This window comes from Brassica rapa, chromosome A03, assembly GCF_000309985.2.
Source record: "Brassica rapa cultivar Chiifu-401-42 chromosome A03, CAAS_Brap_v3.01, whole genome shotgun sequence".
Classification (NCBI taxonomy): Eukaryota; Viridiplantae; Streptophyta; class Magnoliopsida; order Brassicales; family Brassicaceae; genus Brassica; species Brassica rapa.
This window is the reverse complement of record NC_024797.2, coordinates 18,372,149-18,399,013: the sequence shown is the minus strand read 5'-3', so window position 1 is coordinate 18,399,013 and position 26,865 is coordinate 18,372,149. Positions and strand designations below refer to the sequence as shown.

Sequence of the window (26,865 nt, the reverse complement as noted above, 5' to 3'; positions counted from 1 at the left end):
AAGCTTAGTTTTCCATACATGCGAAGCTGCGGTCATCAGAAAAGTGGAATGTCGCACGAATACCGTTTGCAGTTAGACTTACCGATGGTGGGCTTCACGTGATCGCAATGCCATGACTAGAACGGAGGTGGATAATGTCCCACCACCAGAAAACAGTGCAGGACCAACCGTCTTTAATCAGGGTCGGCCATGAAATTTATAGAGTTTGAGACAATTACTAAACATATATTTTTCTAAATTACTTATGGGTAAAATGATATACCATAATACTCACAAATATTTTGGGTATCATAAGCGAATGATTCATCTCATTATGTTTAGGACTGGCTCTGTTCATTAGCAACTGGATCAGATCAATAGCCAAGGTGAGGTGAACTCTGATTCATCAATTGCACCAAAAAAAAGTCTGATTCAGCAAGCTCTGCACCATGATGCAGCCTTCCAAGTTAGTACTTATACATTTTGTGAGGAGAGCTCTGTGATTGTAGGTTATATGTATTGTCTTCTTCATCTATATTATTAAAGTTAAAGTATACATTGAGATTGTTTGGTAGTATAGATTGTAGTTAAAAAAATAATATTGTTTGCAAACATGGATAGCAGTAAGTTAGAAAAAGTAATGGGTCTATGTTATTTGATATATATATTCAAATCAAAATGATAATTTAAAATTGATTTATATCAAAAATTTATTCAAAAATTTATTCAAAAATATACATATATTCAAAATTATATTTTTACTAACATATTTTCCAATAACTATTATAAAAATATTTTCAATATATATAATAAAAATACAATACAAAGCCTAATTTCAAACACCAACTTAAATTATGATTTTTATATTTCACATTAAATTTTAAAATATAATATATGTGATTATTTATATGATTGTACGTATAAAATATTATTAATTATAAGAAAACTTATTTGTTGGTACGTATAAAATACGATTAATTATATGATAACACATATTTTGTAACCTATAATGACACATATAGGATATATATATATATATATATATATATATATATATATATAATAGTGATTAGGAGTGGGAGTCCGGGTTCGTTTTCGGGTTTTTGGGATTTCGTGTTCAGTTAAGATCTTTGAGGATTTGGTTCGGATTTGGATAACCATTTTAAATAGGTTTGGTTTAAATATTTGGATAGAGAATTAATAATTATTTAAGTATTTTTGGAGTTTTGAGTATTTTTAACTATTTAAGATATTTACGTTTAATTATTTGTATTTATTTTCAAACATTTATGTAAACTTAAAAGTATCATATATATTCTAGATGTTTTTATATACATTAAATCTAAAAATAATTAATATATATAAGTATATAAATCTATTTTGAATACCCAAAATACTTCAGTTTGGATTTGATTAGGTTTAAGTTCTTCAAATACCAAAATTTTGAATAATTCGGATATTTAATTAATTCCGGTTCGAATTTAGTACTACTTATTCGGATTGAGATTGGTTTGATTCTTCGAATTCGAGTATTTTCCTGAACCCTAAATAGTGACATAAAAAGCAAATAACATCATACTTTTTAAAAAAAAAATACACCCGTACGGACGTGCGGGTCAAAATTAGGTGAAAGGTTAAGCCGTAGTGTCTTCCAATAATTATATTGTTTTATTGTAAAATCGTTCCTTTTGAGATTATTTATATCATCACAAAAGTTTCCTTCCCAAACAGTCTATTTATCTAGATTTCAAGCTTTGTAAATAAAGATTGATTAACCGATTCAGGTATGGTATTAATGTTAAGAAAGTCCTAGTGTATTTGTCGGCACAACAATGACAGAGATCTTTGAACTGAAAAAAGCATTAGGGATTCGTAGAGTTGGAGATGCAAACTTGTGCAACTTACTGCAAAAGAAAAGTCAAAAGGAAAACGACTAGTTTGTAATGAGAAAGCCATTCATAAGAAAGTCGTGTTCTTTATTAAGACAGCACTCACACTTAAATAGTTATCTTACTTACGTAACCGTTAGGACTTGGGGAACTGAATCCCAAGTCATGATTTTCGTTGACTTTTGCATACACAGTACTTGTAACTTATATAATGCTGTAAATAGGAAGGAACTAATTACGAGCCATTCTCTTCTGAGCTTCGGTAGGTAACTTAACGTTAGTGGCCAAACCAATAGCTTTAAGAAACCTAATGAGATACCAAGTAACGTCGAGTTGCCACCACTCAAGTCCATGCCTAGCCGAGAACTCGAACGCATGATGATTGTTATGCCATCCTTCGCCGAATGTTATAATCGCTACCCACCTGGTTCATCACCAAATTATTATAATGTTTATTATTTTCACAAACGGAGATTATCCCATATATGTAGACAGTAGTACCAGTTGTTTTTGGAGAAGTCAGGTGTATTCCAAGCTCGCGTTCCCCATATATGGCAAACTGAATTCACCAGAAAAGTTGTGTGGGATCGAACCACGGTTGCCACACCCTGTCATTGCCATTCTCTTAGAATTTCACCTTTTTTTTGTCAAATGTGAGCAAAATTCTACATAAGAGACCCTAAATTATTAAAAAAAAAACCCCTTGGATACATATTTAGGTTTCACTGTTACCTTCATATGTAGTATGTTTTATTTTTTTCGGTATTAAAATTTTGTTATGTGATTTTCGTCTGAAATGTCTGTTGAGGTCCGTAATTTGACACGCCATAGTCCCTTTAGGACCGTCTAATTAATGTGTCTAAATCAATTTAATTTGACGATACTCAAATTGTTGTATCATTAAAATTAACAATTATAATCGTGAAATTAAAAAAAGGAGCTAGTGGTATGTATCCTTACAAGTCCCCATGCGAGGAAGGGCATGCCTCCACAGAAATAGAGGAGAAGGCCAAAAGCTATTTGATGCAAACCGAAGGTTCGCTGAAGGAACCTATAGAAGGGCTGCCTCAATAGGTCACTTACATTCTCATATCCACCACACTGCGTGCATGCATGCATCCAATGATTTAATCAGTGTTAGATCATAGCAATACCGGATTAGATATGTCAAATGCGGCTCTGGCCTATATCATTTAAATTTAAGCATGCATACATTTTTTTTAATTTCTACGACAATATTAACTTTGTTTATATGATATTGGTCATTATAGAATTACGTAGTGAACATCTTATCATGACTAACAAGAGAGTAATTGAGTGTTTGACATACAATTGGTGTTTTAGTATACCTTTTTGAGGATAGAACCGGTATCAAATATCCAAGTCACGTGACTATACCAAAACCCTTGTATAGGGCTGTGTGGGTCACGTTGTGTCTCACAATACTTATGATGGTACCGATGGTTGCTCACCCACTCTATCGGGTCTCCCTGTATATCCACGATTTACAACTTACGAATCAAAGATGAATATTTCTCCTAATTAATATAACGTTCATATATAACTCATACTAAACACTAATTAATCTTCTTCTTTTTTAATGAATGTAAAATGTTTTTCTTACAACGTGTGTGACTTTCGTTTAAGAGTCTATTTTGAAAGCTAAAGAGTTATGAGAAATAAATCATCTTCGGTCAGCACATGTACTCTTTCGGTCAATTGACAGACAGCTGATAAGAACAGAATAATGATTCTAAAGCAAGATAAAAGGATGGTGAACGGTTACCAAAGCTGGATTGGGGATGTAGGAACATAGTGAAATATTTTAAAAGAGTTTCATTGTTAGAAACCAAGTCATAAACAAAGTAGCTCATGCTGTAAACAAGTTCTATTTTTTTTTTTTTTTGATAAGAAAACAAGTTCTATTTTCTTTTGAATCAAATTTAACATTTTATTCCAAAAAAGAAATAAATCATCTTCAGGATCTATCAATCATATGAGAGTTATAAAAGTAAAGAGTCAAACCTGAAAAGCCAGAACACCTCCATATGCAAAGAGATACTCAAGCCATTTCGGTAGATCGAAACTTCGGTGCGAAAGATTCCTATGATAAGACAATGTGATGCAGATTCCCTTGATGATAACGAGCCAAAAGAAAAGCCGAAACGCCGCCCAACTGAAGTGAAATGGAGCCCAGAGGCTCAGCAAATGCACCACAACGTATCGGGATAATTTGAACACTTCTCCAAGCTTCCAACTTCTTTTCCAAAATGGCTTCTTCTCTCTCGCTACCACGACCTCCGAAAAGGGTATTCTAGAAAAGCTCTCGACCTGATCTGGTGCATCATGAACAGCCACGAACGTGAGTTTCTTGTGAGCCACGGACCCTCCTCGTTTGGACAACATGTAGTTTGTGGAGTTGGGTGTGTGATAAGTGAACAAGGCATTACTATTACTGTTGGGGTTACGTTGTTTAACAAATGGTGAAAAGGAAGCTAGCGGTTTCAGAGTTGTAGATAGAGACGCCATATAAGGTTTAGGATTGTTCAAATTGATGCCTTTAGATGCATACCAGTGTGATACTATATATACACGCATGGCTGTAACTGCTACGTAATTTGAATGTATGTAATAAAAAGAATTAAAATGAATGGTATAAAAGGAAATGGGATAGTTGTAGGTTGAGGGATGAAATGAAAGGGCTGGATAACTATATAACAAATGTATTGCCATCAGCGTGACCACTCACAATGAGAGTGTTGAAACTTGATTTATATTGTTGAATTCCTTGCAATGATATTGTTGAAATGTTGTAACTTAGCTAGGTGGATTCAATATGGTTGTAAAGTTTCAACATGTTTGAAACAAATTTATGTGGACCAACACAGCCACGTGACAAAAATTGGTTGGATAAAAATGTTGGTCACTCATGCTGTGTTTTTATTGGTTGTGTAGTTTTTTATTTTATTTATATTCTACCTAATAATTCCAAGTCATTTATCATATAATAAAACTTTTTTAAAGAATAAAAATTATATCAAAATTCATGATTTTTTATGATCTATAAATAGAGACTACTCTTATTTCATTTGGATACAAAATATTTATTTTTCATTATAATCAACTATTTTCTTATTTTAAACCTCTTTTTTTTTGTTAAATAAATCCCAATAATAAATTTTTTAACACCCATAATTTTTCTATTTTTTTGTTTAACTACCAAAATTCTAACAAATTATGTTTCAAGTTAATTATAATCAAATTATTAATATATAGTTATTATATTGTGAAAGATAAATATATAAATTAAAAATAGTGGAGTAGGGTGTTGAAATTTTTAAAACAAATCATTGTAGAAGTTAAAAATGAAGTGAGTGTTGAATAAATTAAGTGCAAGAGAGAGAAAATGATGTGAAATTATAAAAAGAGAAAAAAAAGTGTTGAAAATGAAATGGGTGTTGAAACCATTATACATTGTCTAAGTATATTGATAAGCGAAAACATGGTGAACACTTAATGATTAAATAAAATATAAACTTGATGAACACTTAATCTCTGTAACTCATGTTGTATAAAACGCCCATAGTAGATGCCTGGCCTGCATCAAAATCTCTAGGTTTCATCAAATTGCTAAATAATTTTAAAAAACTTAATAGGATTGAAGATAAATTTTTTCTATATCAGTTTAGTAACGTGTGCTTGATAACAAAGTTTCCGTAGACCCAAACCACAAATAGTATTGGATTTATTTTAGATAGGTCATCTTTCTAAGCATGATTAATGAAGGGTTTTTAGGGTGGAGTTCTTAGCGGAATCTAAGAAACCGCTTTTTAACTTTTTTTTTTGTTGTTGAATAAGATATTTAAGAGCCGTTTAATTAAAAGTTAAGAGACGGTTAACATTTTTTTGACTACCACGTGAGCATTAAGGTAAAATATGCCCTAACGTTCTTTCCCACTTGACCATGCATATATAATAAGATCTAACATCCATTCATCAATTTGTGGCCAAGAGCCAGCTTGGAGAAATCTAGCGAGTTAATATATCTCAAAACATTATTCTTTGTTCCACTAGTGTGTTATTAATCAGTGGAACAAAGAATATTTTGTAACTAAAAATCACGATAAAATAAGATAAATGGATAAAATTTGCGTGATCCACAATTGTTAAGATCTTGAGAGAGCCGTCCTTGTTTAAGATTTAAGGTTTTCCATTTTAATAAATTGGAGTATCGAACGAACTAACTGATTGGGATTTGAGGTTTTGCATTTAATGACACTAAGCGCCAATAGGTAGTTGGCAAATATGTGGGAGGGAGAGCGGCTAATCAAAAGATAATCCAACTATCCATTCAAAATCATTCTATATAATTTGAGTGATACAAAACCTGTTTACGTCGATTATAATTTATACATAATCAAATAACATAATTGATTGGAGTACTAATCACGTTATTATGTATACTTGGTTGAAAATAAACTTTGAGACCATGTTAAGATTTATGACTTTATAATTTTAATTGATGATGAATAAATTGACGGTACATCATGGTTACAAAGTTTGATAGAATATTACAAGTTAAGAAGATAATTTATGTAAGAACTTAAGGATAATCAGACCAAGGACATTATCTTCTTTTGAGCTTCAGTAGGTGACTTTACATTAGTGGCCAAACCAATAGCCTCGAGAAAACAAATGAGACACCAAGTAACGTCAAGCTGCCACCACTCGAGTCCCACCCTGGCCGAGAACTCAAACGCATGATGGTTGTTATGCCATCCCTCTCCAATTGTTATAATCGCTGCCCACCTTATTCACCACGAATTTATCTTATTATTTGGTGAAATTACATAGATTGATTATACATATATATATATATATATATAGACAGTAGTACCAATTGTTTTTGGAGACGTCAGGTGTGTTCCAAGCTCGTGTTCCCCATGTATGGCAAACTGAGTTCACCAGAAGAGTCCCGTGGAGTCGAACTACAGTTGCCACACCCTGCATTGTCAATTCTCACTTAGTTTCAATTCATTTGTTCCTTTAGATTTTTTTTATTTGAAACATCGATTTGAAACTATCCTGTTATGACAGTTTCAGGCTCTCAGCTGTCTAAGTTAATTTGACACTAATACTAGTCAAGTTATTACATCATTGTACAAAATATATATTGTATCGTAGGTGAAATTAATAGTAGTGTTATGTATGCTTACAATTCCCCAGACGAGGTAGGGCATCCCTCCACAAATATAGAGGAGAAAGCCATAAGCTATCAGATGCAAAGGTAAGGTTCGCTGAAGAAACCGATAGAAGGGCTCCCTCACAAGGTCATTTACATTCTCCTCTCCACCACACTGCATGATAGCATGCATCCAATGATATAGTCAGGGTTATAAGTCGGTCTCACCCATAAAGGACCATTCCTATCAGGGCTAAGACCAGATTATAATGTGGCAATCAAGAGAAAATATAGATAGATTTGCGGAGCAGCAAGTTCTACTAGAGCCACCATATTAGTCCACGGCTACATTAATCATGCATGTTCAAATCTCCCCATACTATCAAGTTTGAATCTCTGAGTTCGTTCAGTTAGAATTAAGAGGCTATCAAACAATTAGTTGGGCACTTTTTAACAATTAATCATTTTAATGCACCTTTTTGAGGATAGAACCGGAATCAAATAACCAAGTGAAGTGACCAAACCAAAACCCTTGTGTAGGGCTGTGTGGGTCACGTTGTGTATCACAATGTTTATGATGGTACCGATGGTTGCTCACCCACTCTATTGGGTCTCCCTGCATACACAATTTACAAGTTACGACTGAAGATATATTGTAGTTCTCATATCAAAGAATCATCTTTGAGTATATAAAGGTTACCTGAAAAGCAAGAATGCCACCATAAGCGAAGATAAACTCGAGCCATTTTGGTAGATCGAAACTTCGGTGAGAAAGATTCCTATGATAACACAAGGCGATGCACATCCCAATGGTGAGATGGAGGCAAACAAAAAGCCTAAAAGCCGCCCAACTGAAGTACAATGGAGCGAAGAGGCTCAGCAAATGGACACCACCCAATACGACTACATTTCTCACGTCCCTAGAACTCCAACTCCTTTCCCAAAATGCACTCTTCTTTCTCACGGCCACAACCTCCGTCAAGGGTATTCTGCAGGAGCTCTCGACCTGGTCCGGTGCATCATGAACAGCTACGGTTCCTCCTCGTTTGGGCAAAAATGAGTTTGCAGAGTTGGATGTTCGATAAGTCAACAAGGCACTAGTATAGTTAAGGTTACCTTGTTTAACAAATGGTGAAAAAGGAGAAAGCGGTTTGAGTGTTGTACATAGAGACACCATTGTTCCTTAGTATAGGTTTTTTGAAGTTGTTGCTTTTACATGCGTACCCAATCTGCTACTATATATATATATATACACATGACTAAAATGGTATCTAAGATGTAGTGAGTTATATTGTCTAGAGAACGAAATAAATAAAACTGTCTTCCTTTTGAACAATTATCGGCATTATTTTGTTGGACAGAAAAAAATTGGCAGCATATACAATTATGATGTTTTCATTTCTAAATAAATGATATATATTTTAATATTTCATATATATTAAGAAATTTATAGAAATATCTATTATAAACTTGTTTTATTTATATTATCTAAGTTTTATTTTAAATAATAATATTATAAGAGTAAATGAAAAAGATAGCAATAAAGATACCTAAAATAAAAATATCTAACCTTTTCGAAACAAAAATATATTCTGAAATATATTTAGAAACAGAAGAATATAGAAAAACTGCTTGAAATACACTTAGTTGGCTATCAATTTTCAAAAATATACTCTATCATTAGTACAATAGCATTTGGATTTAGAGTAGTGATTATTGTAATTAGGGTTCAGTATTTAGTGAGTAGGGTTGGATTTATAAATTTCTATAAATAATTTTTAAATGATTTAGAAAGATTATTATTTTATTTATTTTTTCATAATGAATTGAAATATTTATGAGAATGGTTATCATTTAAAAGTAAATATGAAAAGTGATATCAAATTTAAGGTAAAATTAAAATTTCCTCAAAAATATTAGATACCTCTCTTTTCGGTTTAGCTGATTAATGAAATTATGGATGCTTTGCTTTTTCTTTCCCGTTTCCACCAACTGCTTTTTTATCTTAAGAAAACTAAAGTTCGTATTGCGCAGAAATTAGAGTAAATTATACCCTGTGAAAATTATGGAAAACATTTTACTCATTCCTCTAGAAACGTAACGCATCCCTTTGCCATACAAAAGAATGATCATATAACTTTTGCAACTTAAAGGAAAAAAAAACTTTTGCAAGTTTTTAAATTTTATTCATTAATCTCCAATTATTTGTCCTGTGGTTGCCATTTGCAGGAAATGACGAAAAGTAAGAAAGACTGGTTGTGTGACACTGTGACTTGTGGTGACACGTTCCACTAACCTAGTACAAGATTTGGTTTTAAGTTGGCAGAGCCGCAGAGCCGTGCTCATTATGTTATAAGCAATTGCTTTAGGTCCCCAACTTACATCCTATAGTACTATATTTTGGTTAATATTTCATTCAACTTTTTTATAATTTTATAGATAAAAATTTTCTATTAGCTTTGATATATGCAACATTTTTGTTGCTATAAATTTATTTACACATGTCTAGATATATATTTCATATTATGCTATAAGTTGGCCAAAAAAACTTTCATATGTATTCCTAAAATATTTTTGCGTTATTTTGTCTTCATTTTTTTTAATTTTTGTATCAGAATTTTTTTAGCTCATGTAATTTTATTTGCAATCTTGTAATAATACATTTTAAGTTGTCTTTTAGCCTATCTAAATCAACATATATTTAAATAAATATTACAAATCGCCTTACATAATTTTGAATATTGGTATATATGTTCTTACTTTTTGTTTAGAACTGAATAGCTTATATAATTTTTAAGAAATTTATGTTTGGTTCTTCATATATATTTATAAATATATGATTTTGAGAATTTTATGTGATACAAAGTTTATTACTACTAAATTCTGGGGAAAAAAAATATTTTCGCCTTAGGCCCCTCACCTAGGCACGGCACTGTAGGTTGGTGAATTTTTAGGTTGGTGAGTTTTACGTTTTGGCATTCAACGAACAAATTAAGGTACAAGTACAAGTGTTCACAACTTCACGAGCTATAAGAAGTACGCAAATAATGGAGGCGAGAGAGGGTGCTACGTACCTCCAAACAGCATTGCTGAAAGACTTCTAAAATGTAAAATATCTATATGTAATCGAAAGAGAATCCAACTAACTAACTATCCATTCACACTCTGCGAGTTACACTTACACTTACGTAGAATAATACAGAACTGAAAGTAAATCTACAGGATCCATGACTCATGGCCAGATGTCCATATATATATTTCTGATGATCGCAACGATGTAATCCAGTTTTCTTAAATTTAATAACAATACTTATCACCTTTTAGAGGACAGAAGCAGTGACAATTCGGAGGAAGTAATCAAACCAAAATATGTGAAGAGTAATTAATGAGAACCACGAGCTGTACCACTGCATTGGTGATGGAAACAATGATTAATTAAATCACCCGCTATGGTCAGACATCACTAGTGTTACATTAATGGTTACTACATGTTTTTGTGAACAAACGCGAAGTAAACTCGAAGAAAACGAAAAATACTTAGAGAGAAACTCAACTGAATCAAATACCCGTTTTACGAGTTGTATATTGACTGTATAAATGAATAATTTACAACTCCTTAGACCTATATTTATACAGCCTCAAAAACTCGATATTCTTTCTTTTAAATGAAAACTTTCTTATCTACTAAATAAGTTTTCTTAATCTTAAAATAGAAACCGTACCGCATGAGTCCTTCAGCCCTTGCACCCCAAATGTCAATTTTGAAAACGAGCTCATCCGCCTAAAGAATGTGTCATTTTACGGGTAAACGTAGATTTAAATAATTTCCAGATCAACACATGTGATAATTTATTGTTTTACTTCAAACTGAAGGAAGTGTGGCACATCAAGCAAATAGACACTCTAGCTATTTAGGCAGTGTGAAAGTCCTGTGTTATACTGATAGACTCCGGTGATACAACAATGTAATCCCAGTTCCATCTATGAGTCTGAGCTCAAGTGCTCAACCCCTGAGCACCGAAGATCCATATTACTCCATCACATCCCAATAGTTCCATTTCTTTCCCCCGTTTTAATTCGTTTTCTCACGGTTTATCCTCCGTGGAGAATGTTAACTTTTGCGGGGAATACTTAATCTTTTAGTAAAAGGGAAATCTAGGTTACGTTTATACGAAGGGAATATATAGGACATCGTTAGGGTTATTATTTAAAAAAAAAAATCGATTAGGGTTGTTTTTTTCCTCTAAGACAAGTTCAGATGTAGGAAAGGGAGGGAGCCATTTCAGTTAAGTAGCCGTTTAAATGGGTTAAAGAACTAGATGAAATGGAGATGTTGAAGTTGGAAGACCTTACCTTAGCTATTGACAACATAGCGTGGAAGGCAAGGAATCAAGTGAGTAGAATAGAAAGAAGGGACCTTGGCCAAATAGAACGTGATTTTCAATCTATTATTATCCTTTTTTATTGAATGTAACTATAGTAGTTTAAAATTCATAATCAGTTTGTCACATACAGTCTCTTGCACAGACATATATACCTTTATGTAAACACACAAAAAAGCACAAAACCTTTTTTAACTTTCATAGCGCCAATTGTATAGTTTGATTCTGGTCATAACCACACATAGTTATACGATTAGTCGTTGGTCAATGTCATTCGTTGTTTCTGAGCTTCTGAAGGCAGCTTAACATCGGTTGCTAAACCAATAGCTTGGAGGAATCTAACCACATACCAAGTCATATCAAGTTGCCACCATTCTAGGCCATGTCGAGCCGAGAACTCGAAAGCGTGGTGATTGTTGTGCCATCCTTCTCCAAACGCAAGAGCTGCTACCATCCTGAAACAGCATAACTCAGAATAGAGTTATATATAAACCTTACAAACAATTGAGTTTATTAAGGAGGTGACGGATGATAAGTTGTACCAGTTGTTCTTAGACAAATCTCCAGTGTTCCATGCTTGTTCCCCCCATACATGACAAGCTGAGTTCACTAGCCAAGTTATATGATACACCCATACTATTCTTACACCCTACAATCCCCCAAAAGAAAAACAATTAATAAAGATTAGAAACGTAGGGGACAAGAATGTAGTTTCACTTCTTAAGTTATTAGTTATTACACATTGACGAGAAAAGCATGAGCTAGAGAGACCTTTCGTACAAGAAACATAACACATTTACTTACGGTTCTGTCTTTGTCTAACTAACACAACTTGCATGGCCAAAGATCAAATCATCTAAGTTCCACTAAGAGACAAGCAAATTGATAACCACACACAAACTTTAACAGTGATAGACTCAAAATGAACATACCATTCCCCAAACAACGAAAGGGAAGCCTCCCAATGCGTATAGAGCAACAGCTAGAGCCAAGGGATGCCAAATGTAAGTAGATCTAAGGAACTGATAGAAAGGCTGCTTCTCTAAATCTCCAACATTATTCCGCTCACCAACCTTGAAACATCAAAAACACACAACACTAGATCAGTGATAAACAACAAGACCACGTTCTCAGATAATGACAAAAGTAAAAAAAAAAAAAGTACTTACCCTTTGCGTGATAGTATTGGCATCAAACATCCAATTCATGTGACTAAACCAAAACCCATCAAGCGGACTATGAGGATCTCTGTCTGAATCACAGAACTGATGATGGTACCTATGTGTACTCACCCAATCAATAGGGTTCCCCTGAACAAAAACAACACAACATCATATAGAGACCAAACTACATACAGTAGTTCGAATTCACCAACTCACCTGAAGAGCTTGAGCTCCAAAATAAGCAAACAAGTACTCAAGCCATTTAGGAAGCTTGAAGCTTTTATGAGAGAGATTCCTATGGAAAGATAGAGTAACACCCAGAAGCCCAGTAACGACATAAAGCCCAAAAGCAACCCAAACAGCTCTCCAGTTGAAATGAAACGGAGCCAACAAGCTAAGCACATGCATTGACAACACCACAGCAACAGCTCCAAAGTCCATCGGTGACCATTCTCTTTCCCACCAAGGGTTCTCATCCTTCTTCTTCTTCACCATCACATCGGACAGCATTATCCTTCTGTAATCTCCCGACTCCCTATCCGCTGCTGATGCGGTGACATCTCGTTTCTGACTCTTTTCGGAGAATGCGGAGAGGAGACTCGGGAGCTTGAAAGGAGCGAGCTTTTGGCTGTGGGTGAATGAGACTCTGGTGAAGTTTAAGGACGGTGATGTTGTTAGTATTCGTGTAGATGAAGAAAGGCAGAAAGGCTTGGGCTTTGTTAAAGGAGAAGTCAAAAGAGAAGCCATTGTTGACGTGATAGCCAAGAGAAGAAGAAGAGAAGAGACTAAACCCTACGTTCGCGTATATATATATATATATATATATGTATGTGTGTGCCGTGTGCGTATATAAGACAGGGTCTGTCTTTTCGTATGTACACAAGTAGTGTAGTAATGTAATGACAGAGACACGTGCAAGATCTCATCAATGTGGTTCCTCTTCAAATTTTGTTTACTCATCAGCCCTTGTCTTTATCAGAAACTTACAAATCGCCCCAATACAATTGTTTGTGTGATTACTTTTCCGGGTTGGGCTTAGGTTGGTTATCCTATTATGTTTCGGCCCATAGTAAGAGAGGGAAATGTTCCAACAATTCAAATAAGATTTTTCTATGTGAGAGATGCAAGTTTTTGTTTTCATCTGGTGAGAAAAAATCTTAATAGATATTTGTATTTGTGGTGCCGAAGCATCCTTATCTTAGAACCATATAACAACTATTCTTCCTTCTACCATCCACAAGAGCTTCTCATCAGATCGGTTTCCCATGGCTGCAGCCGCTAACACCGCCGCTATTTTCGCCTCTCCTTTGAAGCCTTTATCCTCTAAAAGCAGTCTTTGTAAGTTCTTTTACACTCAACATATGTGATTATCTGATGTTAATCTATATAATATGCTCTAGCATCAAGAAAATTGATGTTTTTTTAATAATATATATAGTGTACAGTTCAACGATTAGTCCACTACAAAGGAGATATCCAACGAGGAAGCTTGATCTCCAAGTAATTAAAGCTGTTGCCACGACTCTTGCACCCCTCGAAGAGATCAAAGAGTATGGCCTTTTTTGCTCGTCTTGTTACTTTTAGTCTATATAACTATATTAGTATAAATCAAAATAGTTCATGGTTGATTAATTACGTAGATATAAGCTTCCTTCATGGGCAATGTTTGAGATGGGGAAAGCTCCAGTGTACTGGAAAACCATGAACGGTCTTCCTCCAACCGCAGTAAGTTTCTCTATCCATTGCTAAGATTAAAGCTAAGACTCTCTTAACATATGAAACTTTCTTGAATTAGGGTGAAAAGTTGAAACTTTTCTATAATCCAGCTGCAACTGAACTCACTCCTAACGAGGACTATGGGGTTGCTTTTAACGGTGAGTTTCTAATACAACATCTAATTAACTTGTATTCAGAATATTTCCCAATGAGTTGAGACGGTTAAGTGACCGTTTTGGTATAAATTTGTTTAGCAAACTAATTGTTATAGTACTACTAATTTTAGTCCACTAATTTTACATCAAACTATGACTAGTGAGTAACTTCTTGTCAAATTAAACTAGTGGGGCGTTACATAGACTAGTCTTGTGGAATAATAAAAAGGAAATTAAATGATTCAATTGATTACCAATGATGCAGGAGGTTTTAACCAACCAATCATGTGTGGTGGGGAACCAAGAGCAATGCTTAAAAAAGATAGAGGCAAAGCTGATTCTCCCATTTATACTATGCAGATTTGCATTCCTAAGCACGGTCCGTTTTTACAAGAATCAACATAAAAGCATTATTAATTGATAAAGTAGTACAATTGACATTTGTGTGATCTATCAATCGATTTTAGCTGTGAATTTGATATTCTCGTTCACCAATGGTGTCGATTGGGACGGTCCATACAGACTTCAGTTCCAAGTCCCTAAGAGATGGCAAAACAAACCTATTGAGTTCTTCAATGAGGTATATATCGAGTTTGTTTTATTCAAGTCATATTATTTATATTTTACCAATGTTATTTTTTATCAATCGGTGCACAAAGGGTCTAGCGAATGAGTTGAATCAAGATGGAGCCTGTGAGAGAGCAATATTTCCTGACTCCAACATTGTTGCGACACGGTGCACAATGATTGCCAACTTGACGGTCGAAGGAGTATGTGTCTCACCAACTCTATAGACTACAAATCGTTTGTGGGATTATACTTTTTAACATATTACGTTTTTTCTTAACTTATGAATGACTTTCAGGGAGATAGATGCAATCTAGATCTTGTTCCTGGGTGCATGGATACAAATTCAGAACATTTCAACCCGTTGGCTAATGTTGATGATGGTTCTTGCCCCCTCGAGTTATCTGATTCTGATGAATAGAACCAATTTTTATTCATGTAAATATATAAACACAGATATGTTAAAATCAGTATTTGAATATGTATACATGTGGTAACTGAATATTTTAAGTGTCCCTTGATTTTTACTTAGTTATATAAGAGCTTTACACTTAAATTATCTTACTCTTCTTAGCCACCGAATACTAGTAAATCATGTTGATGCATATATTTAGTTGAACTAACATATTTAAAGGCTAAGTACATTATTATATTGGAGAATTTTCTCAACAAAAAGACAAAGTAAATAGATTATGATCTGTTGCTTTCCCCTGGACCAAACTACTCTTAATGATGATCATGGATTGGTGTACCTGTCTCGTTAACTTACACGAAAACCATCTTGACCTACTCTTGGAAAACAAAACACATGTTGCACCAAAAATGGTGAAGGAAGTACATTAATAATTTAATGCCGGATTTTTTGTATCATTAGATTTTGCATATTGGCAGTTTACGCAATACCAATATGGTCGAATGGTTTTTCAATTTGAATACTTTTATACTTATATCAGTAGAATGTTATAAAACACCATTCAGTCGAATAAAATGATATTATTGTGATTTATCTGTTTTAGTTATAATTTTTTATCAAATTTATATGGCAATGTTTTTACTAAGTTGTAGAGCCTATGAATTTCGGATGGACTCACATGCAACTGCTAACATTGAGTTGAATGAAATAGTTGTAGGAAGGCCACAACAAACTTCTTTATTTCACAATAACGTACACATTTAATTAGGTTCAAGTAAACTAATGAAACCCTATTCAATTAAAGTTGAAAGAAAAAAATGTAATTCATTGGACTTTAACTAAATCAAATATGTTCAAGTTCAACTAATCATTTAAAATAAAAACAAAAGATTAATTGACTAGCGAGTCTTTAGAAATCAAACTAAAACCATTGGCTAAATTGTGTCTCTTGCTCATCATCTCTTCGTACTTCCCGGCCAATGAGTCAAAGAGAATCCCAGCGCCAACTCCGACCGCAAGATCGATCGTGTAGTGTCCTCTCGTCCCGAGCAGTCTGATCGATTGTAATATGTTGAGGATGTCAAAAAGCATCGCTAGTCTCAACCTCTGCATTCTCCTCATGTCCAAGGATGCGATCATTGAACCGGCTACGTGGCCAGAATAGAAGAGGAAGAATGAGACGTTTCCCACCGGAAAATCAACTCCTGATCCTAAAAAATCCTGTAAAAAGAGTCAAATAATTACCTTCAATCATTGTATCCTTGAACATAAGAAAGTAGTCTTTAAAAAAAACTAGAACTGTAGAACGCAGATGAGTGAGACAATGTGATTTATGTCCAGTCAATCAGATCCCGTGGAACATTTTTTGATAGATAGAAAAAAGTTCGGTCCTCGGTAGTCGGTAGCAAACAAAAGCAAAACAAAACAGTAAAATACAATCCACTGCAAATTACCCTCCCTCTCTATGCTAACAACCAGATTGCTCTTTCCATTTCAGAATGAGTTATCATATACATCTTTCTGTTTTCAATGTGTTATTTAGTATTTCAATATAAATTTTGAAATATAATAAATAATTTAACCCTATAAATAAAAGGTATAAAACGAACATTCATAAATCAAATTGTTTTGCTTTTGTTAAAGAAATCAGGTGTTTTGTGAAACAATAATTTTGTACTAGTTTAGATGTCCGGATTAAAAGAATATTTGGGGACTGTAATTACAGCTGTCCTCTGTACGGTAGTGGCCAAGGGGAAATCACACGTCCAACAATATATAGGGACTACATAAATACATCGATTTGGTACAATATCTATATATTAATTTTAAGAGTAAATAATTATAATATATAGTCTTTTGTTATAATGACAATAAAAAGTTCAAAATATTTGGGGCCTATAAAGTTACAACTGTTTTCTATATGGAAAGAGCCAAGGGAAAATCACATGTCCAACAATATCTAAAGACTTGACATAATTAAATATATTTACTACAATGCCAATATAAGTATATTATAAGAGTAAGGTAGAGGGAGCTGAGTAGAGTATAATATACTCCCTCTCTTCCTTAATATTACATATTCTAGAAAAAAAATTGTTTTAAAAAGATTTATTTTTTACATTTTCAAGACATGTTTTATCTACTAATTGCAAATTTCAAAAAACTTAATTGCACTTACTGAATTTTTATTGGTTTAAAATTATGGAACAAAGATAAACACAAAAAATTATGCAAATTTAATGTGTTTTATTAAAATATGTGAAAAAAGTAGAATATGTAACATTAAAAAATAGAGGGAATAATATTTATGTAAAGAGGTGGGAGACCTGTGGTAGAGGGAGCTGAGTAGAGTAACCAAGAATGCCGCGACAAGTAAACATGAAGCAAGCCGAGATAGTGGCTCGTGGTCTTCCTTCCATCAACCATGTCCATACAATATACGTCGTCTGCATCGCTACGAATACCTGTCCCCACCATCCACCAATATTAAATAGTTACAAGTACCAAATCGAATCTAACCAATCTCTTTGCATTGCATGTGATCATGTCTCCAACTCATCACCATGTGTCCCTTTTCATTGGGTTGAAACTTTAAAGTTAAAAGCAATCTAATCTATTATTGTACTGCTTCTTTATAAAGAAAAGGGTTTTTAGTAATTAAACCCCTCAACTAAAGATGAATCGTAAAAAAAAACCTCAACTAAAAATCCTGTGAAATAAACTCTCAACTTTAGTTCCGTTAACATATGTTACCCTCCGTTTAAAAAACCGTGACGGAGGGTGACATATGTTAAAGGTTTATAAGTTGAGGATTTATTTCACTGAATTTTTAGTTGAGGGTTTTTTTCACGATTCATCTTTAGTTGAGAGGTTTTATCATTAAAAGTCATTAAATGTTATTAAATTATTTATTATCATTTATACATTGTTTTAAGATTTATAAGCCTTTAAAACTAATTTATAAATTTTAATACATTAGTATATTTGTATATTATTTTATACATCTTAAATTAATAATTTTTAACACTACTTACAACTTATTATAATTTTGAAATATTAAATTATTTGATATTTGGAAATAGTGATATAAAAAAATTTGTGTGTTTATATCGTCATTGTCAAATATGAAATAATTGAAAGTTTCTAAGTTATATTAAGTCTTAAGTAGTGTCGAGATAATTCATCCATGAAGTCAATCTTTTTATTTTGAGTATGACGCACTTTTTCCTATTTTCATGATTTCTGTCATCCGGCTCATACTTCTCTCCCCTCCAAAATAATGCATGATTATTCTCATTGATTTCTGAATAAATACATTATATTTTTATTTTCTTGATCAATAATATATTTGAAACATAAAGTAATACAATAAATCAAGAACAATGTAGGAAAATAGGAAAATATGAGCTTGATGACGAAAATCATGAAAATAAGAAAAAGTACGTCATACTCCAAATAGAAAGATTGACTTCATGGATGAATTATCCTTAACACTACGTAAGACTTAATATAACTTAGAAACTTTCAATTATTTGATATTTGAAAATGACGATATAAACACACAATTTTTTTTATCACTATTGCCAAATATCAAATAATTTAATATTTTGAAGTTATAATAAGTTGTAAATCGTGTTGAAAATTATTAATTTAAGATGTATAAATTAATTTTATAATAGATTAATGTATTAAAAATATACATTAGTTTTAAAGGCTTGCAAATCAATCTAAAACAATGGATAATAAATAACTTAAAAACCCTTTAATGACTTTTAATGATAAAACCCCTCAACTATTTTTGAATCGTAAAAAAAACCCTCAACTAAGTTTTTAACATTATAAACCCTCAACTTATAAACCATTAACATATGTCACCCTCCGTCACGGTTTTTTAGACGGAGGGTAACATATGTTAACGGAACTAAAGTTGAGGGTTTATTTCACAGGATTTTTAGTTGAGGATTTTTTTTACGATTCATCTTTAGTTGAGTGGTTTAATTACTAAAAACCCTAAAGAAAACAAACAAAAAAAATGGCAGTTGTTAAAAATAAAATTATACAACTACTTTGATAGCTGAGATTACATTAAATACATTTTTGCCCACTACCTACTCTGTTTGTTTCACAATATATATGTTTTAGAGTTTCTATACTTATTAAAAATATTAAATTTTGATTCTAAATACATTATTGTTATGATTATCTATTTTCACAAATTAAAATTAACAAAAATTAATAAGTATAATTAATACATAGAAAATGTATTTTTGAAATAAATTTATTTTTGTAAAACATGTATCTTTATAAAAATGAGTTCTAAACTCAAATCAACTCTTAAATATTGTTGCATGATACCCTGGACGGCAAAACTCCAGCTGGATAGTTAATACCACACAAAATAAAGGAAAAGATCTGAGATTTATGTATATCCATCACTAACCCCACCTATTTTATTTTGACTAATTCAATACTCCCTCCGTTTTTTTATATAAGTCGTTTTATAGCTATGCACGTAGATTAAGAAAACCATTAATTTCTTATATTTTCTAAACAAAAACATCATTAATTATTTACCTAACCACAATTCAACCAATAGAAAAATAAAAGATATATTACCATTGGTCATACAACATTAATTACTAATAAATTTTACATAGAAAACCGAAAACGACATATAATTTGGAACAAAAAAATTTCTCTACAACGACTTATATTAAAAAACGGAGGGAGTATATTATTACGAATTAAATGACAAAGAAAAAATACAAAATGTTAGGTGTGGCATGAAGAATTGAAGAAAATCATTAAATATAGTTTTAACCTAAATTAACTCATACGACATACCGTGTTTAGAGCCGCTAAAAGGGTGTTAAGATCCGGTGAACTCGCCAAGACGCGGTTCAGAGAGCGCGTGGCCACAAACCCAATATCGAACGGCTCAGACTTCGCCGGAACCATCTGGAGCGTGTACTCAACCCCCATAAAGAACAGAACTCCGACCGCAAAGAAACACGGTATCCAATGGTATCTCGCTACGTAGACAGCGTCACGCATGGTCCATGTCAGAAACGAGGCTTTGCTTCTCTCTACTCCTCCGTTGCCGTTGGTGTAGCAGTCGTCGGTTTTCTTGACAATGTTCTCCATTCCGTTAAAGGCCACGCCGTTAGTGTGATATCCGTTAGATCTGCGACGGAGAGGGACGACGGTATTAGTTGACATGACCGTTAGATTTAACGGAGAGGAACATTTTTTAGGTTTAGAGAGATGAGTTATATAAGAGATACGAGGCGGAGATTACGAAGGAAGTATTGTTTCTTATATTATAAACTGTAGAAAGGAAGATTGTTTGGGCTACAAAAACTCATACGAAAACGATGAGTATGAGATGAGGTTTGAGAGCGACGTTTACGCAAGTCTTTGCTATTTTCTCATCTGTCTTTGTTGGGCTTTACTTGTTGTTCTTTTTATACGTCTTAAGTGTATAATATTTTACACGAGAAACACACACAAAAAGATAGAGAGAGTACGAGAGTTTCCTTACCATAGTATAATAACTAGTTTTGTTCACACTAATACATGTTAGTGGTGTGCGTATTAACAATGTGTATATATACCTTAATTCAAGATTATGGAGAATATCAAAAGATTTTCTCCTTTGTTGAATAAGTACTAGTTTATAATGTCATTGAGGATTATATGATTCCTTTTGGCGCACATCGTTTCACGTTTTTAAGATAATTATTGCACGTCCCTCCATAATAGTGTAGTTGTCAAAAAAAAAGAGAAGAAGACATTTAGTTTGTTACATGTCGGTTTAGCACAAAATATTCGAGAAATTGAATTCGAACATAACCAAGAGTTTTAACTGTTTTAATATCATATAGTTACTGTAGGTTTCGTATATTTATAGATGTTGGACATAAATTAATTCAGGAGATGTTATTTTGGTTAAAATCAATATACACCAAACGCCAGTTTCATAGCCGGGAAGAATTCATAATGTCTATTGGACTAGAGGAAACTCATGTTTAATGATAAAAAAAGTCTTGTAGATAAATATATTCTAATATCTAGAATATACACAATTTTTTTATGATATTAAAAGATATATTCGATTGTCTTTATAAATACAAACTCAAAACTCGAAGAGATGAAACTAACCTATTAACCTACTTATACAACAAACTTTTTTTTTTTTTTGTAACACACTTATACAACAAACAAACATCTAAAACTAAGTTTTTCACTCTTATGCATTGGATGTTTGCTTTTTGATCAATAAAACAATAATTTAAATCTTTGGAAACTTTTTTTCCTAGTATCGTAAATAATCGGCTTAATTTTATCCTAACAATATGCATATAAAAAATTTGTAAAAAGAATACCGGAAATGCAGCTGTGTAGAAGAATACAAATTTTTATAGATACTATTTAATGTTTAAGATAAATATTAATTTCTCAAAGGTTGTATATTGTAATCATTCAAATATATATATATGTTACTCAAGGGATGGTGATTTTGTATATATATGTTTGAATGTCACATAACTAGACTAGACGTGTTTGTCTAATCGTCGCCTAATTCGACGTGTTTGTCTAATTGTGGAGGCTAGGATTAGGACATTGTTGGTGTTTGCTTGATTCACTGTTTCTTAACTTTAATAAAACTCTATTAACGTACAAATAGATCTCACAATGATACAAATTTTTGATTTACATTTCCATCCACCAAATCCATCATTTTCGCATCGTTTAATAATTTACAAAAAGACTTTAATTAAACCGTAAAGTGTTTAGGTAGACATATTTACGAAGTTACATCAAACATTTGTGGACAAAAAGAACATTGGGGCATCTCCAACCCTACTCCATTTTCAACTCCAAACATCATTATGGAGTAAAATCTTCTCCAACCCCACTCCATTTTCAACTCCAAAATGGAGTAATGGCTAGGGTTACTCCATTTATGGAGTAATCTTACTCATTACTCCATTTTGAAATTGAACTTTTTTTATTTATAAAATGGTCCTTTGAATCTTTAATGTTTTTATTTCTTATTTAAATAATATTTAAAATGATACAATAACATGAAAATAGTATATTCCACAACGGATTATTTAATAATTTTAAATAAATGCATAAAATAACAGAAAATATAAATAATTAAAATAAAAATAAAAATAACATTAAATAAGTAATTTAATAATCTGGAAAATCCATTACGAATCCGCTAAGGTTGGTGAAATATTTTCCAAAAACGAAAAAGTCTGAGAAAGAGCTTGTTGATCTTGTGATTCAATATTTCGCTTTGATATTATTTGTATTTATTGAGCTTGAATATATGCACGAACATTTGGATCTTGTATGGATGAGCGTGAACTCGATGCACCAATTGAACTTGGAAGAGAAGCTCCACCTCCGGGTATCGAAATTGCAGAAGATGAAAATGTCCGATTTCAAAATTTTCTTGCTCGATTTAGGAATATCAAAGAATAAGAAGCTCATTTTTCATTACGAAATGCATTAGTTGATCATTTGTGGAAAAAATATTCTAATGCTCATTGTTGAACCCACATATATGTTATCTTTTTAAACGATTTCTTGTACTTTTTAATAATAAATATTTAATTCAAATAATTTGTATTTTAATTATTTATCGTAAACATAAAATAGTTGGGGTTAATTGGTAAATTTTTATAAGTATAAGATTTTATTTGCAATTATTAATAAAATAAAAATGAAATTATTTAAGAAATATATTTTTAGAATAGAAAATGGAGTAATACATTGGAATAAAACCTTACTCTATTTTGGTGTTGCACCATTTTGGAGTAAAAAATGGGATAATACATTGGAGATGCTCTTAAACAATGTTCAAAATACCCACATATACAAATTTGTAATGAACATTCATAGCAATTTAAAACCGGCGTGTAAACACATAAAAGTGGTTAAACTTACGTCTAAACAAAAACAAACCAAAAACGATTAAAATAACATTTCTGAAGTCATCGCATGTTACTAAAACTATTTATACTCATGACTTTATTTCTGGCCAATAATAATTTAGACTTTAGAAGGATGAGATATTTCTTCATTAAGAAAATACATACGCGTCACACGCGTGTATGTATCCATATAATAATATAAATATAAGCATTGCCAATGAGGAGAAGAGTGTCCATATCATAATCATTCGTTGATCAAACTACAAAATCTAACTTCCACCAAAGAAAAGAAAATGGAATTAGTTGAAGAGATGGGTGAAAAAAGAGTTGTGGTGGACAAAGCATATATCTACGAAGAAGACAAACCACTTACTGTCTGCAAAACCTCTCTTTTCTACACTGGTGATGGCTTCGCCGCCTACGACTGTCACGGCGATATCATCTTTAGGGTCGATTCATACGGACCCGACACAAGAGATAACGACGAGTTTGTTCTCATGGATGTCGCCGGAAAGTGTCTCCTCACCGTTAAACGAAAGGTAAAACATATTATATCTAGGAATTAATTAAGTCGATCCATCATCCTCTCATGTGATACTCGTATTTACTATTTACTCATGAAACATAATTAAAACAAAAACAAAATAAAAAATCATTAAATCAAAATGGTTTGCTTGTTGCTCTGTAACAAAAGTATTTATTCATGAAACATAATTGAACCAAAAAAAACAAAAAAAATCAGTAAATCAAAATTTGCAAACATAATTCGATAGAATTTAAGATTATACTGAATTGGGACTGGTCCAGGTAGGAATCACAAGTTCATGTGGACATAGTATGTCCTCTCTCTGTTCCGTTAAAAAAAATTGTTTTACAAAACAAAAAATCTGTTTTCTATGTAATCTTTATTTTTAATAATAAACTAATTAATTTGTTTTATTAATATATTATTAGTAGTTTACATTTATTTGAAATTTAATTATTACAAAAAGATATATTTGTTTTTATTTTTAATATGCGTGAAAAAATAAAAAAAATTATCTTAACTGAACGGAAGTAGCATTGAACATAGTCATTTTGGACTGTTATCTATTATAAACTGATCAGCTGCAGTCCATAAAAACACATGGTATGTGTGAACAAATCTAATTGAGTGTAGATTGATCATTTGGCAGCTATTGTTTTGTTTGGTAAAGATATTTTATATATAGATGGCTATGGTTCTTGTTCTTGATAATTTGGGGAAAATATCTTACATTTGGAATTTTTGTGTTTGGATGTTTTGATTAAAAGGATTTGGCTAAAGTTTTATTTAAATAGTTGTTAGAAAAGAATCTGAAGAAATTTTTTTGAGCTACACAATCTAATAAACTGTTTGTTTTTAGCCGAGTTCCAAATGGACTAAGTCTTTATACCAAATTATTAATTCAAGATGATACTGAGTCGTTGAACAAAAAAAAAAGATGATACTGAGTCAACTCGTTGGTTGGTTTTATGTTTTGATGAACAGAGACCAACTCTGCACCAAAGATGGGAAGGTTTTCTCGGGGAGAGATCAGACGGTCAGAAACCAATATTCAGTGTCCGAAGATCGTCAATAATCGGACGGTGCACGATGGAAGTAGAGGTTTACGACGGAACAGGAGAAGAGTACACCATAGATGGTGACTTCTCGCAACGTAGCTGCCTCATATACGACACGAATAAGCGAACTGTGGCTGAGATCAAACGCAAAGTGGACGCGTCAACGAACGTGATGCTTGGACGAGATGTGTTCACTCTCGAGATTAAACCTGGTTTCGACGGGGCTTTCGTGATGGGTTTGGTCCTTGTGCTTGACCAGATCAACGGTGATGATCCAGTTGAGATTGGTGATGAACAGGTGCACCCTTTTGTTGAGGACTAGTCTCTGACATTTGAGGTTGTTTGTGTATCATTATGTGTAAAAACATAAAGTTGCTACGTTACATAATATATAGTCCGTCTCTTGAAATTTGTTGACTATATATATATGTGATGTTTAAAAAAATAAAAGAGATGTGATGTTGATTTTTTTACACTGTAAGACACTTTCTATCTTTCGAATTACTTTCTTAGACACTTCTCACTTGTCCAACACAATATGCTTATCAAAAGACTTCCTTATCCTCATTTCAGACCAGACCAAGCTTCACCTAACCAAACATAAGTAACCATGGTTCCATCATTTTTAATACGATTTTTATATTTTCGACATATCCAACCACGTTTTCATTTAAGGAGAATTCAAAACACAGATCTACTTTTACTTTCTCCAGACCAAGAAAATTCTAATTTCTTCATCTCTCTTTCCAACAACTGGGACGTAGATTAAGTGAACTCAAAAGCTTACTGAATTGGATCTGCAGTTTGACGAACAACAATGGCGAAGAAGAAGTCCAAGTCTTCTCCGGTGAAGGCCAAGAAAAATTCCAATGCATCTTAGGAATCAGTCTGCAAAAGGTTTCTTTTTTGATTCTCCGTCGTTCCTCCGCCGACGGAGAAGAAGTCCAAGTCTTCTCTGCCGTTCCTTTGTTTTTAACCTAATTAGACTAGCTATTAATATTTTTCCAAACTGAAAACTCCATGAATTTAAGCTCAGTGAAGCTTTGATTTATTTACATATCGAGATTTCTTTTTGATGAAGTAATGTATGGAAAACACTGGATTTAGACTTGCTTCAGATTTGTGAAAAAAAAATGGTGTAAAGCACATGACTATTTCAGTGGAGCCTTAAAAATGGCTCCTTCCGTGAGATTTAATTTAAAGGTTTAGTGTTCTTCCGTTGAGATGCTCTTCCGTCCAGATGTTTAAATGAAATATGTATGTCCACATAAACTGTGTCCACAAACTCTATGTCCTTAGAATCCTATATAATATATAAAATACATATATATATATATATCTACAAAACAGTATTTACAAAATTTTATATGATTGAGAACTCTTCCAACGAACTTTCATCCATGGCATCTTGTATAATTCAGAAACAAACTAAGAAATATATGACTTGGAAAATCTGTAAATCCTATACAAAATCATGTCCACAAATTTACGAAGAAATGTCTGGAAATGAACCTTGGACACAAAATTGATTCTACAAAATTTTGTTCACAAAACTTTGTCCATAAAATCATGTCCAGGTTTTTTGAATATGAAAAATCAAAACAAAATTTACCATATCCACAATTTTGCTGTCCACATTTCTCAAATAAAAAAAAAATTATTATCCAAACTTTTTATGTTCAAATAACCTTTTGTATAAATGTTAAAATATAATATATATATATATATACCAAAACGGATGTCTAAATGTAGAGAATTAAAAATCATAATTTATAGTCATAAATTTATTTGATTTAAATATTTTGAAAAGAAAATATAGGCAAAACATATTAAAGGGTGAAATAAACAAGAATAACAAGTAACTAATATAGAACTAACTTGGTGTAA

General features: G+C 32.5%; 6 protein-coding genes and 1 long non-coding RNA gene across 9 annotated transcripts; 3 read left to right on the top strand and 4 right to left on the bottom strand.

The window, feature by feature from the left end:
- Positions 1-1,920: 1,920 nt before the first annotated feature.
- Positions 1,921-5,367, bottom strand: LOC103859644 (probable lipid desaturase ADS3.2, chloroplastic). The gene is made up of 5 exons (XM_009137214.2): positions 3,894-5,367; positions 3,218-3,358; positions 2,829-2,969; positions 2,370-2,476; positions 1,921-2,292 (listed from the first exon to the last, which is right to left on the bottom strand). Exons 1-5 carry the CDS (start codon positions 4,599-4,601, stop codon positions 2,100-2,102), a joined length of 1,290 nt encoding a protein of 429 aa, XP_009135462.2. The 5' UTR covers positions 4,602-5,367; the 3' UTR covers positions 1,921-2,099.
- A 993-nt stretch (positions 5,368-6,360) lies between these two features.
- LOC103859643 (probable lipid desaturase ADS3.2, chloroplastic) lies at positions 6,361-9,548 on the bottom strand. The gene is made up of 5 exons (XM_009137212.3): positions 7,751-9,548; positions 7,526-7,666; positions 7,085-7,225; positions 6,766-6,872; positions 6,361-6,677 (listed from the first exon to the last, which is right to left on the bottom strand). The coding sequence occupies exons 1-5, from the start codon at positions 8,225-8,227 to the stop codon at positions 6,482-6,484; spliced, it is 1,062 nt and encodes a 353-aa protein (XP_009135460.1). The 5' UTR covers positions 8,228-9,548; the 3' UTR covers positions 6,361-6,481.
- Positions 9,549-11,475: 1,927 nt separating this feature from the next.
- On the bottom strand, positions 11,476-13,730 carry LOC103859642 (palmitoyl-monogalactosyldiacylglycerol delta-7 desaturase, chloroplastic). Its single transcript, XM_009137211.3, has 5 exons — positions 12,812-13,730; positions 12,602-12,742; positions 12,365-12,505; positions 11,975-12,081; positions 11,476-11,887 (listed from the first exon to the last, which is right to left on the bottom strand). Exons 1-5 carry the CDS (start codon positions 13,340-13,342, stop codon positions 11,686-11,688), a joined length of 1,122 nt encoding a protein of 373 aa, XP_009135459.1. The 5' UTR covers positions 13,343-13,730; the 3' UTR covers positions 11,476-11,685.
- LOC103859641 lies at positions 13,721-15,592 on the top strand. Its single transcript, XM_009137210.2, has 8 exons — positions 13,721-13,933; positions 14,034-14,145; positions 14,236-14,320; positions 14,391-14,469; positions 14,732-14,845; positions 14,934-15,046; positions 15,126-15,236; positions 15,332-15,592. The coding sequence occupies exons 1-8, from the start codon at positions 13,861-13,863 to the stop codon at positions 15,452-15,454; spliced, it is 810 nt and encodes a 269-aa protein (XP_009135458.1). The 5' UTR covers positions 13,721-13,860; the 3' UTR covers positions 15,455-15,592.
- Positions 15,593-16,166: 574 nt separating this feature from the next.
- LOC103859639 (phosphatidylcholine:diacylglycerol cholinephosphotransferase 1) lies at positions 16,167-20,948 on the bottom strand. 3 transcript variants are annotated; one of them, XM_018658110.2, is made up of 4 exons: positions 20,814-20,948; positions 20,291-20,630; positions 17,773-17,910; positions 16,245-16,666 (listed from the first exon to the last, which is right to left on the bottom strand). In XM_018658110.2, exons 2-4 carry the CDS (start codon positions 20,588-20,590, stop codon positions 16,337-16,339), a joined length of 768 nt encoding a protein of 255 aa, XP_018513626.1. In that variant the 5' UTR covers positions 20,591-20,630; positions 20,814-20,948; the 3' UTR covers positions 16,245-16,336. The 3 variants fall into 3 exon arrangements, with proteins under 3 accessions (XP_009135457.1, XP_018513626.1, XP_018513625.1); XM_018658109.2 differs by having other exon boundaries at positions 20,745-20,891; XM_009137209.3 differs by having other exon boundaries at positions 16,167-16,666; positions 20,291-20,861.
- On the top strand, positions 16,666-18,090 carry LOC117132559. Its single transcript, XR_004456186.1, has 2 exons — positions 16,666-17,470; positions 17,740-18,090. It is a non-coding gene; the product is annotated as an uncharacterized LOC117132559 (long non-coding RNA).
- Positions 20,949-23,602: 2,654 nt separating the features above from the next.
- On the top strand, positions 23,603-26,037 carry LOC103859638 (protein LURP-one-related 12). Its single transcript, XM_009137208.3, has 2 exons — positions 23,603-23,933; positions 24,905-26,037. Exons 1-2 carry the CDS (start codon positions 23,688-23,690, stop codon positions 25,298-25,300), a joined length of 642 nt encoding a protein of 213 aa, XP_009135456.1. The 5' UTR covers positions 23,603-23,687; the 3' UTR covers positions 25,301-26,037.
- The last annotated feature ends 828 nt before the right edge of the window (positions 26,038-26,865 follow it).

Excerpts from the sequence above, each read along its gene's own strand:
- LOC103859642 (XM_009137211.3), bottom strand. The coding sequence starts at position 13,342 with ATGGCTTCTCTTTTGACTTCTCCTTTAACAAAGCCCAAGCCTTTCTGC. Across the intron at positions 12,506-12,601 it reads CCAATACTATCACGCAAAGG|GTTGGTGAGCGGAATAATGT; the intron begins GTAAGTACTTTT and ends TGATGTTTCAAG. Across the intron at positions 11,888-11,974 it reads GATTTGTCTAAGAACAACTG|GATGGTAGCAGCTCTTGCGT; the intron begins GTACAACTTATC and ends ATGCTGTTTCAG.
- LOC103859643 (XM_009137212.3), bottom strand. The coding sequence starts at position 8,227 with ATGGTGTCTCTATGTACAACACTCAAACCGCTTTCTCCTTTTTCACCA. Across the intron at positions 6,873-7,084 it reads CCTACCTCGTCTGGGGAATT|GGTGTGGCAACTGTAGTTCG; the intron begins GTAAGCATACAT and ends TTGACAATGCAG. Across the intron at positions 6,678-6,765 it reads GACGTCTCCAAAAACAATTG|GTGGGCAGCGATTATAACAA; the intron begins GTACTACTGTCT and ends GTGGTGAATAAG.
- LOC103859641 (XM_009137210.2), top strand. The coding sequence starts at position 13,861 with ATGGCTGCAGCCGCTAACACCGCCGCTATTTTCGCCTCTCCTTTGAAG. Across the intron at positions 14,470-14,731 it reads CTATGGGGTTGCTTTTAACG|GAGGTTTTAACCAACCAATC; the intron begins GTGAGTTTCTAA and ends CCAATGATGCAG. Across the intron at positions 14,846-14,933 it reads GATTTGCATTCCTAAGCACG|CTGTGAATTTGATATTCTCG; the intron begins GTCCGTTTTTAC and ends AATCGATTTTAG.
- LOC103859644 (XM_009137214.2), bottom strand. The coding sequence starts at position 4,601 with ATGGCAATACATTTGTTATATAGTTATCCAGCCCTTTCATTTCATCCC. Across the intron at positions 3,359-3,893 it reads GAGGTGTTCTGGCTTTTCAG|GGAGACCCGATAGAGTGGGT; the intron begins GTTTGACTCTTT and ends GTGGATATACAG. Across the intron at positions 2,970-3,217 it reads CCGGTTCTATCCTCAAAAAG|TGTGGTGGATATGAGAATGT; the intron begins GTATACTAAAAC and ends GCATGCACGCAG.
- LOC103859639 (XM_009137209.3), bottom strand. The coding sequence starts at position 20,665 with ATGTCAACTAATACCGTCGTCCCTCTCCGTCGCAGATCTAACGGATAT. Across the intron at positions 17,911-20,290 it reads TTTTAGCGGCTCTAAACACG|GTATTCGTAGCGATGCAGAC; the intron begins GTATGTCGTATG and ends TGGTGGGGACAG. Across the intron at positions 16,667-17,772 it reads CTCAGCTCCCTCTACCACAG|GATTTTTTAGGATCAGGAGT; the intron begins GTCTCCCACCTC and ends CTCTTTTTACAG.
- LOC103859638 (XM_009137208.3), top strand. The coding sequence starts at position 23,688 with ATGGAATTAGTTGAAGAGATGGGTGAAAAAAGAGTTGTGGTGGACAAA. Across the intron at positions 23,934-24,904 it reads TCCTCACCGTTAAACGAAAG|AGACCAACTCTGCACCAAAG; the intron begins GTAAAACATATT and ends TTTGATGAACAG.